Below are 15,134 nucleotides of genomic sequence, written 5' to 3' on the forward strand. Positions count from 1 at the left end.
AAGACTTGAATATGCGATGTACATCAGTATCGCTATCGACTAATATCAATATAACCGAATTAATTTCATGTGCCTACAGACGCGAGCTACTTCTGCTTCATGAGCCTGAGTACAATCGGATTCGGCGATATGGTACCCGGTTCCTATCCACGGCAAAGCCTGTACGAATCTCGGAACGAGACCATTTGGTTCTGCTCGTGCTACATAATGTCCGGAATGGCGCTCACGGCTATGTGTTTCAACATCCTCCACGACGAGATCGTCCACAGGCTGAGCCATCAAACAGAGAAGCAGGAACCGGTTAAATCCAGCCCGAGCGTGGACGAGCTGTCTACAGATCCCTTCGCGTTGACCTCGTGACAATTTCCGTCTGGCAACCTGTGCCACAGGAACGGCACCGACGAGAACGATATTTGTGGAACGGAACCGCCGACCAGCCTGTTCGCCCACGAGAACGAAATCAATATCCTGAAGGACTCTTTCAATCAAGTGGACGTCACCAGAGACTGCAAGCCGATCTTGAAACTCGAGGATCACGTACCGCCGATTCCTGGTGTCTACATGTTGCCGAAGGTCGACGAAGAGGCCGAGGAGAACACTGAAATGTAAAACTCTAGCCTTTTTATTTCTGACGGGCAAATTGCATGCCCGATAAAGGTAACCAAGTGAAGAGACCTGTTGAATGGGTTCGTTCGAGGACGTTCTTTGAGGAATATGATACGGTGTTCCTGATCGATTAGGTACACTCGATGAATATGTATGTGTCGCGAACGGGAATGTAATTATTCTAACGCAGTGACATAGTGTACACCTTCGGCTAACGAGAATAATCGGAGGACATTTTTATTCGGTTCGATGTTAGTTCAGGGGAATGTGGACTGACCTTTTTTTATATCTTTTCGTAAAGTGTCTTTTTTTCTAAGCGGAACTGAGGTTTCGTTGTATCGTGTCCTTCGTGAATACGTGCACCGTTAATGGACGGCTTTCGCGTAGTTCTCGGATGCGAATTAGGATGTTTAAACGATATTCTCGTCGAGAGGCAGGAAATTTTGAAGAAAGTAAATTTGAGAATTGTTGGAATGTCATTTCCGAACGTGGAAGAATTTTGCAAATCTGAAACGTTTTTTCATGTATCGAATCAGCGTTTAATTGAAACGAAAATATTTTTGCGGAACAGAATTGTTGATCGTGTAAAACGTGTTACGAGACAATTAACGGTACTCGTTTGCCTCGAGTAAATCATTTAAAATGAAATAATGGTGATGCAACACAAACTTAACCCGTTTCAGCGAATATCGCGTTTGATTAAGACATAATGGCATTACGCAACTTCTGAGTAAGATGTTCCCAGGATATACGAAGTGTCTCTAAAATGTCCTGAACTTCCTGCAGACATTTCCACGCTAATCCTGCGTAACTCTTAATGAACACCATATCACGAGGACGTAAAATCTATGCCTTTAGCGGAGTAGTCAAATGCTGGGGAGAAAATGCAAAATATAAGACGGATTTCGTGCTTCGGATTTGAAACATTAGGGGTGTATTTTTGTGAAGTGATGCGAGATTGATTTGAAAGATAGAAACTTTCAAATTTATGACTTTGTACTTTGTGAGTTTAGAGATTTGGATGTTTTTAAATTTGCGATTTGTAAATTGGGTTGTTGATTTCTGAATTCTCAATTTTTTGGATTTTCGAAGAAGTGAGTTGGGAATTTGAGAATTTGGGGATTTAGAAATGGGGAAATGTGAGGATTTGGAGCTTGGAAATTTTGGAGATTTAGGAATCTGGGGATGTAAGGATCTGGGGATTTTGTGAATTAGGAGATTTAAGGATTTGGGAATTTGAAAATTAGGGGATTTAGAAATTTGGAGATGTAGGAATTGGGGGTTTTAGAATTTAGGGATTTAGAATTTGGAGATATGAGAATTTTGGTATTTAAGAATTTGAGCGTTTAAGAATTTGGGGGTTTAGGAATTTGGGGATTTAGGAATTTGGGGGTTTAAGAATTTAAGGACTTAGAAATTTGGGTTTTTAGAAATTTGAAAACATCAAAATTTAATAATTCCCTAATTCAAGTATTTAAAACTTTGAGAATTTTTGTATTCTGAATTTTCAAAACTAGTTAAATCTGCAAATCTGCAATTTAGTAATTTGAAAAATATAAGAATTTAGAAATCTAACATTTCATTCTGCAATCTTGATAATTCAAAAATTTAAACCATGTAAACTTGAGACCTAAGTAATTTTCTCAAAAATTTAAATATGTCTAAATCTTTAAACCTGCACAAAAACCACCCCTATCAAATATGAGTAATTGTGTAAAGAATTAAAATAATCGCAATCACAAATTAACAAATAAAAATTAATTTAATCTGCAAACATCGGAAATGACATTCTAACCCACGACGAGACCGACTCAATGTTTCTACACGCCTATTTAGATAGAAACTTGTAATAGTTTTTATATTTCTGCATTTAAGCACTCACGTGGTAAAACACATTCTTGTCTGTAATCTAATTAAGTCGATTATTGCGTCTAGTTGATAAGATGGAAGGTACATTAATTAAACATTCTTTTATACATTCATGAATAAATTATTGAATTACATTATATTAATAATCGTTTGAAATATATAAACACTGCCGTGATCGATGCATCCAAAACGATCAATTTTAATATACAAACGTTTGTACGGATATTTTTTAACTGGTGAATTTTTGTAGAATCAAATATTTACAGCGTTTTAATATAACTTTAACTTTTGTATCTATCTTTACCGTCGATATTAAAATTCTTGTATTTCATACTATTTGTGAGAATGATTTTGTATAACAATGTCATCGCTGTATGACTTCGATTATTTGCAATAAACATCCGTTGACTAGACGCAAAAATCAGTGAAACAAAAATCACATTCGAATTCTATGCTCAAGAACAATAACTAAACTACTGTTGCGACTAGGCACTAATCTTTAAGAGTGTTGCATATAAAATTATCCACATTGTTTAATATCGGTATTTCGTGATAACACGAGATCACGAGGTGCATAATATATAGTCGTGAATTAGCTGTAAAATAATATCGTCAGTATAGAGCAGACAAAACGGCATTGATAATTTAAGGATTATTTGTACTTGCGTACTACAAGGTATTGCGAATATAATTAAAAAAAGCGATAAATTCTATGTATTTAAATAAAACGAAAATAGGAATTTAGAAATATTGACAGACATTTCACATTTCCAAATTGTTAAACTTTCAAATTTCCACATTGTTAAACTTTCAAATTAAAACTTTGGTACTTTGGTAATTTGTTAATTTACAAGTTTAAGTATTAAAAAATTTCAAACTTCAAGAATTTGGAAATTTGATAGTTTGGGACACAGAAATTCAAAAATGTAAAATTTCAAATTCTTACAAATGCTCAATAGTGATATAAAGTACATGTTTTTCATAATTATCTTATTTTTTATAAAAACTCAGTTTCGTTTTATTTTTACACATAGAATCGTACTGTACTCAATCGTACCGCCTGTGCTGTCTTATCTTGTAAGTTTTATTACTCATTTTCACTTATTATACAACGTATTATCTTAATAAAATGGAAAATGAAAAGGTAACTCGTTAGTCAAATTCCTAAATTCGTTCATACAAAATGGCGTGTAACTGATGGTATAAATAGAAACAAAATGATTCTTTCTCATCATAAAATGAATATAAAATTTGTAGAGAACATAAGTTTGAAAACTACTATCTTAAGAGTCTAAAATATCCAAAGAGTCTGACACAAAAATTTGTCCAAAAAGCGACCAACCATTAAACAATCCATATCGAACATGTCTAACAATAAGATTCTGCATTTTGAAGCTAACCTAACGTATAAAACTGTTGTATTTTCTTTTGTACCACCTATTACACAACATCATGTATGCCAATTGTAAAAAGTGATTGTCCATCAACTTCGTTCTGAAACTAAAATACAAAACACACGTGCTCGGTCTGCTCTGTTCTGAACGACGAAAAAACGATCAATAGCGACATAACAAGAAAAGTGTCCCTTTTTTCTGTTTCTTGTAACATATCATAAGATATAAGGGAACGTCAAAGGCTGAAGTCCTTCTGCGCTGAGAAAGAAACAAAACGATCGACGAACAACACGTTGCTCTAACCTAACCCGTGCATTGGTTTGGTCCTGATGGTGGCGCGAATAGACAAACGAATTTCCTACGGTGTCTAATGACAATCGATATTAGCTCGAGCATTTACTAGAGTTATCGTTATCACTCGGTTGGCGATCCGATGGAGGCTCGTGGCTACTGGCCAAAACAAACTTTACTTTTCCTGCTTGCAATCCGACCATCGATCCAACCTGGCTGACCGAGCAAACTTCCTCACACTCGTTCGATTCATTTTATGAGGCGTTTCTTCAAGCTGACGCTTGGACAATTTGTTGTGGAAAACTGACTGTAACTTTCCTTCGATTCGCGGTAAACCTTTCATATCGTCAACATTATTCTTCGAAAAATACCACTTCGGAAATTGTTTGCAAGGGTTCATAATATTACGCTGATATTTCAACATTTTCTTGGTTTGAAAAATCAATGATCAAATTATTAGAATATTAGGTAAATTGATAGACTACATTCCTGAGTTTTTTATTTTCTAAATGTACGTTTCAAAATTGCTCAGTTTGTAAATTTGGTTCTTCTATATTTTGAAGCTTGATATTTCTGCATTTGAAAATTTATAAATTTGCAAAATCTCTGTTGAAATGAAAGTACAAGGTACTAAATTTCTTGAAAAACTTGATTACCTGATTTGATGAAAGAGTGAATGTAATATAATAGCCCGAAGGAAGCCTTTCCATATAACGTTAGCTTTAGCTTCAATATGAATTCCCATTGCAGAAACTTCGAGACTTGGACTTTTCTTATTTCCTAAGATTTTCCCTTCCTGCTTGTCTCCTGGTTTCTCCTCTCGTTCCTCAGGGAAATATCACAGAGTTAAAAACACTCGTCGGCTACAAGGAAACTTTAGCGCGACAGTTTTGCAAGAAAAGCGTCCTCTGAATTTCTGATCAATAAATCAGTATGTTAGAAAGAAAGAAAATGATCCTCCATCGATTAATTTTACCAAACCTTCTTTTGCTATTTCCTTGAAATAGAATGTCATTTCATTAAAAATTCGATGCATCTTCTTTCGAACGCTTAATGAACGTGGAACGAAATTTAATAAAATGTCGATAAATAAAATGTCAATTATATCGCGGAATACTTTCGAGTGATAACAGAGGACTTTATACAAAATCGTTTCTCGATTAGAATTAAGCTTACAGCTAATCTTTGTATCAACGAGTGATAAACTTGTCGATACAAGAGTAACTATTATAAATTATTGCAAGTGAACTGATCTAAACTTCTCGATTACTCTTGTTTAGAATAATTTGAAAGACTTAATAAAAAGAATTCTACAAATTGCGAATTCTTCAAAGTACTATTTTCAAATTGTTAATTGTCCTATTAGCAATGTAACGATTAAATTACAATCATTAATTAAATGATATTTAATTGTGATTTAAAATATAATCATTAATTGTATGATCTTAACTAAAAATTTAAAAATTTGTCAAATTTAAGATTAATCAAATGCCTTTTTCATTAATAATTAACTTGTAAATATTAATTGAAACGATTCAGACCAAAATTCAGTCTAATTTATTTCGATCAGATTAAAATGTATTCTTTAATCGAATCTCGTACGAATAAAAAATAATCCTCAAGTCCTTTAATTAAAAATTAATGATCACTTTCAAGAATTTATGAAGGATTAAGATTGATCTTTCTTACACGAGATTCAATTACGAAATAAATTTTAATCTCCAATTTTAAATAAGATTTTATTGTGAATGAAACGTTAATCAGTGCTCAATGAAATAAAAATTGAATTAATAAAACCCTGAATATGTCCTGTGCTTGTTTTAACGGACAACCAAGTGTCTTATATTGAAACAATTGAATGATTTATACAGCACTTTTCATTAAATATTGAACTTCAAACGGACTGTACATACTTCCTAAAGAAATTGTACTGTTACTTCGATGTACAGCAAGCACTTCATAAATTTCGTCGGAATTGAATTTGAAAAGAAATCAGATCCGAAGGAGAACGTTCGTCGATTGCCCGAGCAACCAGTTTGACTAAATCATTAGACAGAGAAGAAAAATAGCTTAGCGCTGATTCAATATTCACAGTTGTCGAATCGGCGGGATTTGCTTCTGCCGTCCTTCCGTTTCAGCGAATCCTATACGAAATTGCAACGTAATGTAATTCGAGCGTAATTTTTGCGGATGTAACTCAATCTCCGAGCATACAGTGTAATATTAAGTTAGAACAGGTCATCGAACGAGTAATGAATGGTTAACGCGTTGCGAATAGACACTGATGACCGCGAGAACGAGGACGTTAGCTGAACTTGAATTTTCTATATTATATTGTACATAGAATTGAACGTTGTATGATATTAACGACGATTCACGTTTAATGTTAGAGGAATATTATTCGAATTATTAGTCCTGAATTTTGTATTTTACATTTCATTTTGTTCCGGAGAATTACGAAGGCAATAAAATACGGACGCAAGAAAATGTGACGTGAAATGATTTCTTGTGGATCTGTTGCTGTTTCGTATGTATTGTATGTGGAAAATAGTCTCGTATACTTTGTAGGATTCCCTATCAGTGATGGGTAACTGGGGTCCCTAGAGCTCTACTGGGCACTGATGGGTAGTCACCTCAAAAATTTCTAAATTTCCGAATTACCAAATTTCTAAATTTTCAAATTACTAATCTCTTAAATTTCTATATTTCTGAAATTCTAAATTTTAAAATTTCCAAGCTCCTTAATTTCTAATTTTCTGAATTTCCAAACTCCTTAATTTCTAAATTTCTAATTTTCTAATGTTCTAAATTTCTATATTTTCAAGTATCAAAATTTCCAAATTTGAAAATGTAAACGACAAACAGTATCTCTCTGTCCCTCATCTCCTTGTTACATATGTGCCCATGTGCCCATCACTGTTCTACACCATCTACGAAATGTAAATCTTTGTACAGGAAGATCGATATGTTGCATTAACATTCCTTTTCAATCTACACTATAATCATATAGGAAGTTTGTTAAATTTATTTTATAAAATTTCTGTATCACCTGCGTTTATATTTCATAATTCCTTTTGTACATGCTTGATTTTTTTAATTACAAAGGTACACTTAAATTTACATTTTGACGTAGTTATACATTGGTACATATTGTTATAATCCATTAAAAACGATAATTTCTCCATTTTTTAATATTGTGACGTTACTGGTAAAAGTCTTTTGAGAAAGATGTCTGAAAAATGGTAGAAAATCGAAAAAACCTTTGACTTAAAATAAACATCTGAGCGATTGAAATCAAGTTTTTATATATTTGCAATTTCCCTTTACTGGAAAATTACAATGCATGACTATTCATAAAAATCATTTTACTTCCGTTATCACTAAAGATACTTTAATCACTGAAAAATCATCTCATATCATAACTTCAATTATTTATATTGAAACTTGATTTTTGTTAAAGTAATAATGTAAAAACGAAATGGGAATAAGAATGTGTGTAAATTAGGAGAAGAAGTTGGAATAAAATTACGAGCGAAAAGAAGCAAAAAGGAAAAAGAGAACAGAGTACCATAAAACCATTGTTTGAATTGGTGTCATGTAACAAATATAAGAATCAATTAATACTTTGTAAATAGCTGAAAAACGATGTGGGAGTGGATTCTGCGTCACTGTAAAATACGAGGAGAAACGAATTACTGGGTATTGTACGTCTGTATAATCGTTTGTCAAACAATGTATCTTATATTACAGAATAATAAAACGAAAACGACTTATCAAACATTAACATTGTCTTTTGCATCCATACTTTACAATTATTACTCATTAAGTTATTATTTATATTTTCATTGACATACATTTATTTTTTTATTAATACATTATTTCCTTTTAATAATTATTTGCTATAAATACTAGTTAACACATTTGTTGACATCAAAATTATTTTTAATTTCATAATTATTCTTAAATTGTTTATATCTATTAAAACTTATATTTTCCTATAACTTTCATTTTTTTTACATGAGAAAGACTTCGATATATTGCCTTCTTCGTCATTTCAAATAACAAACGTATCTTAATACTTTTAATTTCAATGTCAACCGCCTAAGGCGCTGTGATATAAAACTAGCCTCCGTTGATATTGTAGAATGTGACGCAAAGATGGTAACTGGATTTAAAAATCTCGTGGGATGTGTGATGAAAAAATAAGAATTGCATCATTGAGTTACCCTATATCAAAAAAGAATTAAATCAGTAATTCATCTCATACATATACCTTACCTGGATTAAAAATACTTATCGATAAGAAAAAAATATTTACGACCTGGAATGCTTGCAAAATATCCAGCAGAGAGCGTAGGTGCTCGATCAGACCGGCGCACAGGAGAGACGGAAGAACATATGTTTAAGCAGTGACGCATGCGCAATCATTGCTTCCGCGACGTACCTAGCCATCTTTCCAGTCAAGCAAAAGTGATTGTTTTCAGCTTTAGTCTTATTTAACGGAACTTTTATTAATGTCAGAGCCACAGTCCGCGCTTCTACTACGAAAACAATTAGCAGGTACCCAGCAAAAAACAGTCTAAGTGCTAAGTGTGATTCGTGCCGCAATTTCGAGCTCGACGAAAAGCCGGAACCGTTCTTGTACTCCAAACTCGTGCGATCTCGTCATCGTCGTGCTTCGACCCTCGGGATTGGCTTTGTGAACATTTTTTCTCCCGAGATATCAGTTTCTCGAGACCTCTATAACCTTATGTGAGCACCGATTAAACCTACCGTTATCTCACGTTGGCCCTGCGCCTGATTAGGGCGTGAAAATCAATACGGCTACGGAACCGTTGTGTGCCTCCCATGAATAACTTTAACCTAGCATCCAGTATCGCGTTTATCCGTTCGTATACTCGAGTTAAATCGTAATAGTCCCGCGAGTGGTTTTCATGTATAGCGAAGGCCGTTTTCGCTGTTACCGAAAATAATTGCAGGCAATGTTATTTATAGCATTTCGCGCGTCACCGTATACGACGCGGTTTGGACTAAAAAAAAGAGACAGAGAAAACCATGCCGTGCAACGACCACCGAAGGTCAACCGTCCTCGGGCCACCAACTTTTGTATTACTTTTGTCGAGAGAACCGAAGCGATGAAATGCTTCGAAATTTCCCTCCGCAGGCTACCAGATTTCATCCTTTTGTTTCGTAATCGAGCTTCGTGTTCGATTTTACGCGAAATAATATGCTAGCGCCTACCCATTAACCTGTCGGTGCTTGACGGTTAACGAATGATTTGATTTAACCTAACCTGTAAACATCGAATGATAAAAGTTTCGGTATAACGTATAACCTTGTGTTAACGATTTTCTTCGACTGTTTTCATTGTCACTGGGTCAAAGTATGACTGATTATATACGTTCAAACGGTTCTGTGTTTTTTAATGCGAGCAATATATTTAGTGTTCTTATACTGTATTTTATTTGTTGTATATACTCATAAAGTAATTTAATTTAATATGGAAATATATGTGAAATAATTATTGATAGAAAGAAATGAATTTTATTTAAATTCATTTGTAAGAAAGTTGGTTTGAAATATAAGTGATAGATTGAAATTTTTTTTTATTCTATAGAATTAAATAAAAACCCAGTAGAAGGGTTTTCAGCAGGCCTTATAGATGACAATGACATATATCAGTGGGAAGTACTCATTATTGGACCTCCAGACACATTATAGTAAGAAATTAATCAATTTCATTACTTACATAATTAGTTATCAATTCTTAATGTAAGAATTTATTTTATTCATTTGCAAGTGTTTTTACAAACATTCTTTTGCATTTTAGTGAAGGTGGGTTTTTCAAAGCACACTTACAGTTTCCAAAAGAATATCCACTTAGGCCACCAAGAATGAAATTTATAACAGAAATATGGCATCCAAACAGTAAGTATTTTCTTCCTAGAAATTTTTGTGTGAATCAAACCAAATAAAATTAAGCATAATATTTTGTTACATTTGTAGTTGAGAAGAATGGTAATGTATGCATATCGATTTTGCATGAACCTGGAGATGATAAGTGGGGTTATGAAAAAGCATCGGAACGATGGTTACCAGTTCACACAGTTGAGACCATTCTCATAAGTGTTATTAGTATGCTTGCAGATCCTAATGATGAAAGTCCTGCTAATGTGGATGCTGCCGTAAGTAAAATTTTACTTGCACGAACTTAAAAACATCAAAATTAACTTAACTTTTTAAGTGTAATTTACATATTAAATATTATTACTGTAGAAAGAGTGGAGGGAAAGTTATACAGAATTTAAAAGAAAGGTGGCAAGGTGTGTCAGAAAAAGCCAAGAGGAGTGTTTGTAGGAGATGAACAATTATTCAAATGGAAAGACTTATTTAATTCTGGTAAATTTTATATTCACATGAAGTCAAATGAGATGTTTATTTTCTGAAGTTTAAAAAATATCCTAATTCTTATAGGGATGCCGTAAGCACTGTAAGAAAGAAACCAATGCTCAGCATTAAGCTAATGGATAACAGTGCCACTAAAAACGGATAAAGCCTGACCCATTCTTAAACAGAACAAGGGAGGCAAAGTGTGTGCGAAAAGAAAAGATAAAACCACACGCTTTTATCAAGTTTATACCACCGCCACTGACGTACCATCCATTGATACGAAAAACATAAAGGAAATACATGCAGCTCACCTTTTACATAATAAACTAAAAAACTAATTTACACGTATACATAATGCAAAAAAATTATCTGTACGATTATTACCTTAATATTGATAGTTATGAACTTAACTTCCCAGTTCCTCCTGCTCAAAAGCTAGCCCCACCCTTTATACCTAAAACCTTGTAATTTAAAATGTTTATGTTTATCATTGAACAATAATTCCTTAGTGGCGTTTCGTATTTTCTTACTTTCGTAAATATATATAAATAAATTTTTGTAAAGTCAAGTTAAATGTAATGCCAGTAAAAATAGAAACGAAATATATGTGAATCAACTGTGACACTACGACAAACATAATGTCGAATAAGCTGTACAATCGCGGCTATGTAAAGATATGTGAAATTTCCGTTGAACCGTAAGTTGCCAAAATAACGAATTCTAATTAAAGTGATAATAATATTAATAACGATACTATTATTAGAATTATACTATTAATTACATTAGTAAACGTAACGTGAAATTGCGTACACTGCTACAAAGACTTTATGAACATTTTAAACCAGTGCCAGTTTGTGAAGTGATTGTTCAAGTGATTTTTTTTTTTTGTTTTGTTAATATGTAAACTTGCGGTTCTGAACTATAAAATACGTTCAAATTTGAAAAATTTTTTTGTCCAACTAGGTATAATTTCATATTGTCAATTAAATTCTACAATATGACAAATGACTATCTTGACATTGAACCTACTTTCACACACTTGTAAAATACTACTTACTAAACCTTACATAATGATCTTCAAAATTATTGGAACAGATTAATTCTTTTTTATACTGTGATTTAATTATTTACTCATATATAAATAAGTAATGATATTTTATTTTTAATAGATAAAACATAATTAGTATTTGAATAAAATTTTTCTTCCACATTTTTTTTTTTTATTTTTTTAATTACTGTTCACAAATATTGGTATTAAAAACTTTTTTCTAGTGTAATTCATAGTGTATTTGTAATATGAATATTATGGTTATCAAAGAATTTAAATACTTTTATATCACATGCAAGTAAAAATTCTGTATGATAAATTGATAGTAAACAAAAATAATCATATATTTACATTTAAATCATTCATTTGCACGGTTTTCTGAAATAATACGTTAATTTTATATAATTCTATTGTTATTTAGTCATTATATTCGAGATTAATAAACATTCATTTGCTGGTAATATCTTATAAAAAACAAATTGAAGTATTAAAATTATTTTTCATAATTTTTTTAATTGAATTTTTGATTTTCATCGTATAGAAGAAATTTATATTTCGAAATTTTCTGTGGAAAATTTCATCTTTTTGTGTTATTCGTATATTTTGTCCACCGTGTATATAACTGATGAAATACGAAATAATCTTATGGGATGAGGTGGGGGGCTTTCAAACTCAGTTGAGCTGCGTGAACAACCAAATTATGTCGGCCTATCGGCAATATGTATTTGAAATTTCTTTCGACTAACTTGGATACGCATTCTGAAGATTTGTTTACGTTAGCAAATACATATATACGTTATAAAGTCGTGCAACAATAATTAAATTTTTTTTATATATTTGACGCAAATCTTGTAAGAAGTTCAAGAAGTATTACAAAAATTGGACTTCTTCAAATTAGATTTCTGCATACATTCTTAATAAAAATTTAATATGTGTTAACACAGTATCTTAAGTTAGAAACAATAGTAAAATAGTATTGCTATGGTTAATATTGTTTATGACTCGTTTTGCAATTATTATTATTACGTGTTATTGGAAATTATAACGTGTTTTCAAGACGTTTGGTTTGTTTTGAACCAATTAATTTGTAATCATGAATGATGATCAAATTATTTCGACTTTGCCGGATACACAAAATGCGGATTCAGTATGTTTGACTCAGTCACAAGAATTATCGCAGAAAAAAGTTTTGTCTGTATGGGGAAGATTGTGCCCACTTAAATTTCCCTTTAAAACAATGGGTAAGGATATACATTCATTTAATGTTTCTCTTATATTAACTTATAAAAACAAAAAAAATTATTTTTAACAAATTTATAAAATAGATGCAAATATGATTTTTTATTTATTATAAAGAAATAGTTAAGAAATATTTGTTGCATGTAAAAATTTAAATTTTATTTGAGTAATTACTTTTACAGAAATGACTAAGGATGTTTATACACTTGGTCGACTAGACACGTGTGATATTTGTGTAACGGAAAAGGAGTTGAAACCAAAGTGGCTTCTTGTAATGAGTAAAATACATTTTAAAATAACTAGAGAATATATTGATGGTAATACTGAGGATGCTGTTGTGTATTTAGAAGATTTAAGTCATAATGGAACTTTTATTAATAAGAAAAGAGTAGGACGAGGAAATAAAGTAGTACTTGAAAGTAATGACATTATATCTTTAGCTCAACCAGTAGTCACTGGTAAATATATTTTTATGAATATTTAAATAATTTATTCACAGAACATATTCTAATTATATTTGTTTTTGTTTACAACAGTGTATGTATTTATGAGTACTATTGCATTTGAAAATAATGACTTACCTTCTGAACTTAAAAATAAGTATGCAGTTTCACGCACATTAGGATCTGGTGCTTGTGGAGAAGTGAAACTAGTTTTCTCTAAAGTTGGCTGTAAAAAATTTGCTATGAAAACCATTACAAAAATAAGTACTGTGTCAAATGGACAAAGATATGCAATAAATGATCCTGATAAGATTATGAATGAAGTCAAAATATTGAAAGCCTTAAAACATGTAAGTTCATACATATATCATTGTAATTACTTATGTTAATAAATGTTTTATATTTTTAGCCCTGTATAATTAGAATGGAAGAAATTGTAGATACTCCTAGGGCAGTATATATAGTTCTGGAATTAATGGAAGGTGGTGAACTCTTCGAGAGAATAAAAAGCAGGGGAAAATTAATAGAGAAATATGCAAAACTAATTTTTTACCAAGTTGTATTAGCTGTAAATTATCTTCATGACTGTGGTATAACTCATAGGGATTTAAAGGTATTTATCAAAATATGTTTTATATAAAGTTTTTTTACAAAATAAAAATAATAAATGATTATAATTTACATATAGCCAGAAAATATATTATTAGCCAGTAATTCTGATATAACATTAGCAAAAGTATCTGACTTTGGTTTGTCAAAATTAGTTGATGCACAAACTATGATGAAAACTTTCTGTGGAACACCTATGTATGTTGCACCTGAAATATTAAGTAGTATTGGACATGGTTCTTACACGAATCAAGTATGTTTGTACAATAATAATCTAGTTGACCATAAAGAAAAATGAGATTTATTTTTCAAAACAATGTTTTTGATTTCATTAGGTAGATGTATGGAGTTTAGGAGTAATATTATATGCTTGTCTAAGTGGTGCAGTTCCCTTTAACTGCCAGAATAAAAACATTAGTTTGCAAGAGCAAATAAAGAGAGGATATTATAGTTTTCCTCCTTCTAGATTTGGACATGTTTCAAATAAAGCTACAGATTTGGTATGAACTGACATTATTAAACTTTACAATATGAAGTACTTTTAATTTCTAACAAGATTGTCTTTTAGATTAGGAAAATGATGACTGTTAATCCCAAGAAACGTATTACCATAAAGCAAGTGTTGTTACATCCTTGGTTACAAGATCGTGAACTAAGGGATACTGTGGATATGTTATTTTCAACTGAAAATAATGAAAATATAGCGCCGCAAAGTAATTCAAATAACATCCAATATAAGAGTGAACAGCGTCCGAATTTAATAAAACGAGCGCGCTTCGAACTATAGCGGAAACAAAAAACATAGTATTAATTAATATATAACTGACTCACTGCCTTCTGAAATTAGCTATTAATGATTTTCTCTTTGTTAAATAAAATCATTAAGTTTTTATTTCTTTGAAGGAGTATATTTATCTTTTCTGAATAATGTTTATAAACAAACAGAAAATTCTTCTGTATTTTTATGTACAAAACTTTTTATTACAAAACTATTTATTTGATAAAAGCATAATTTACCATCATTCTTTACATTAATTGATAGTGATATGTAAAGTAATTACACTTTAAACTAATTTACCTTACAGATTCAGTTACAGTATTAGTATTCCAAACATATTTATTAAAAAAATATACAATAACTAAGATATATACCAAAATGTTATTCAAGTAACTATTTAAAAAAATTATTTTTCTATGTCATATTCTGAATCGTCGGCAGCAGTAAAAATTTGTTAAGTATATACT

The 15,134-nt window shown here is 31.5% G+C and overlaps 4 protein-coding genes across 5 annotated transcripts in view; all 4 read left to right on the forward strand.

Moving 5' to 3' along the window:
* The window catches only part of LOC100875963 (TWiK family of potassium channels protein 7), a 90,987-nt gene extending 90,624 nt beyond the window's left edge, over positions 1-363 (forward strand). The window contains exon 5 of the mRNA XM_012281440.2: positions 80-363. Within this exon, the coding sequence (XP_012136830.1) occupies positions 80-360 (281 nt within the window). The 3' untranslated portion in view covers positions 361-363. The remainder of the gene's footprint in view (positions 1-79) is intronic.
* Positions 361-7,944, forward strand: LOC143264383 (uncharacterized; the record flags this gene model as incomplete). The annotated part of the gene is made up of 1 exon (XM_076531290.1): positions 361-7,944. A coding segment is annotated over one exon (249 nt), but the record flags the coding sequence as incomplete, so codon positions are not given.
* Positions 7,945-8,560: 616 nt separating this feature from the next.
* Ube2g1 (ubiquitin-conjugating enzyme E2G 1) lies at positions 8,561-11,172 on the forward strand. Of its 2 annotated transcripts, none has more exons than XM_003701647.3 (6): positions 8,561-8,720; positions 9,778-9,880; positions 9,991-10,088; positions 10,167-10,345; positions 10,437-10,559; positions 10,635-11,172. In XM_003701647.3, exons 1-5 carry the CDS (start codon positions 8,675-8,677, stop codon positions 10,515-10,517), a joined length of 507 nt encoding a protein of 168 aa, XP_003701695.1. In that variant the 5' UTR covers positions 8,561-8,674; the 3' UTR covers positions 10,518-10,559; positions 10,635-11,172. The 2 variants fall into 2 exon arrangements, with proteins under 2 accessions (XP_003701695.1, XP_076387180.1); XM_076531065.1 differs by lacking the exon at positions 8,561-8,720 and adding an exon at positions 8,786-8,912.
* Positions 11,173-12,130: 958 nt separating this feature from the next.
* On the forward strand, positions 12,131-14,791 carry LOC100878884 (ovarian-specific serine/threonine-protein kinase loki). The gene is made up of 7 exons (XM_003701637.3): positions 12,131-12,839; positions 13,020-13,295; positions 13,374-13,630; positions 13,690-13,893; positions 13,969-14,142; positions 14,225-14,389; positions 14,458-14,791. Exons 1-7 carry the CDS (start codon positions 12,692-12,694, stop codon positions 14,674-14,676), a joined length of 1,443 nt encoding a protein of 480 aa, XP_003701685.1. The 5' UTR covers positions 12,131-12,691; the 3' UTR covers positions 14,677-14,791.
* Positions 14,792-15,134: the final 343 nt, after the last annotated feature.

The sequence above is a fragment of the Megachile rotundata genome, chromosome 4, assembly GCF_050947335.1.
Source record: "Megachile rotundata isolate GNS110a chromosome 4, iyMegRotu1, whole genome shotgun sequence".
Lineage (NCBI taxonomy): Eukaryota > Metazoa > Arthropoda > Insecta > Hymenoptera > Megachilidae > Megachile > Megachile rotundata.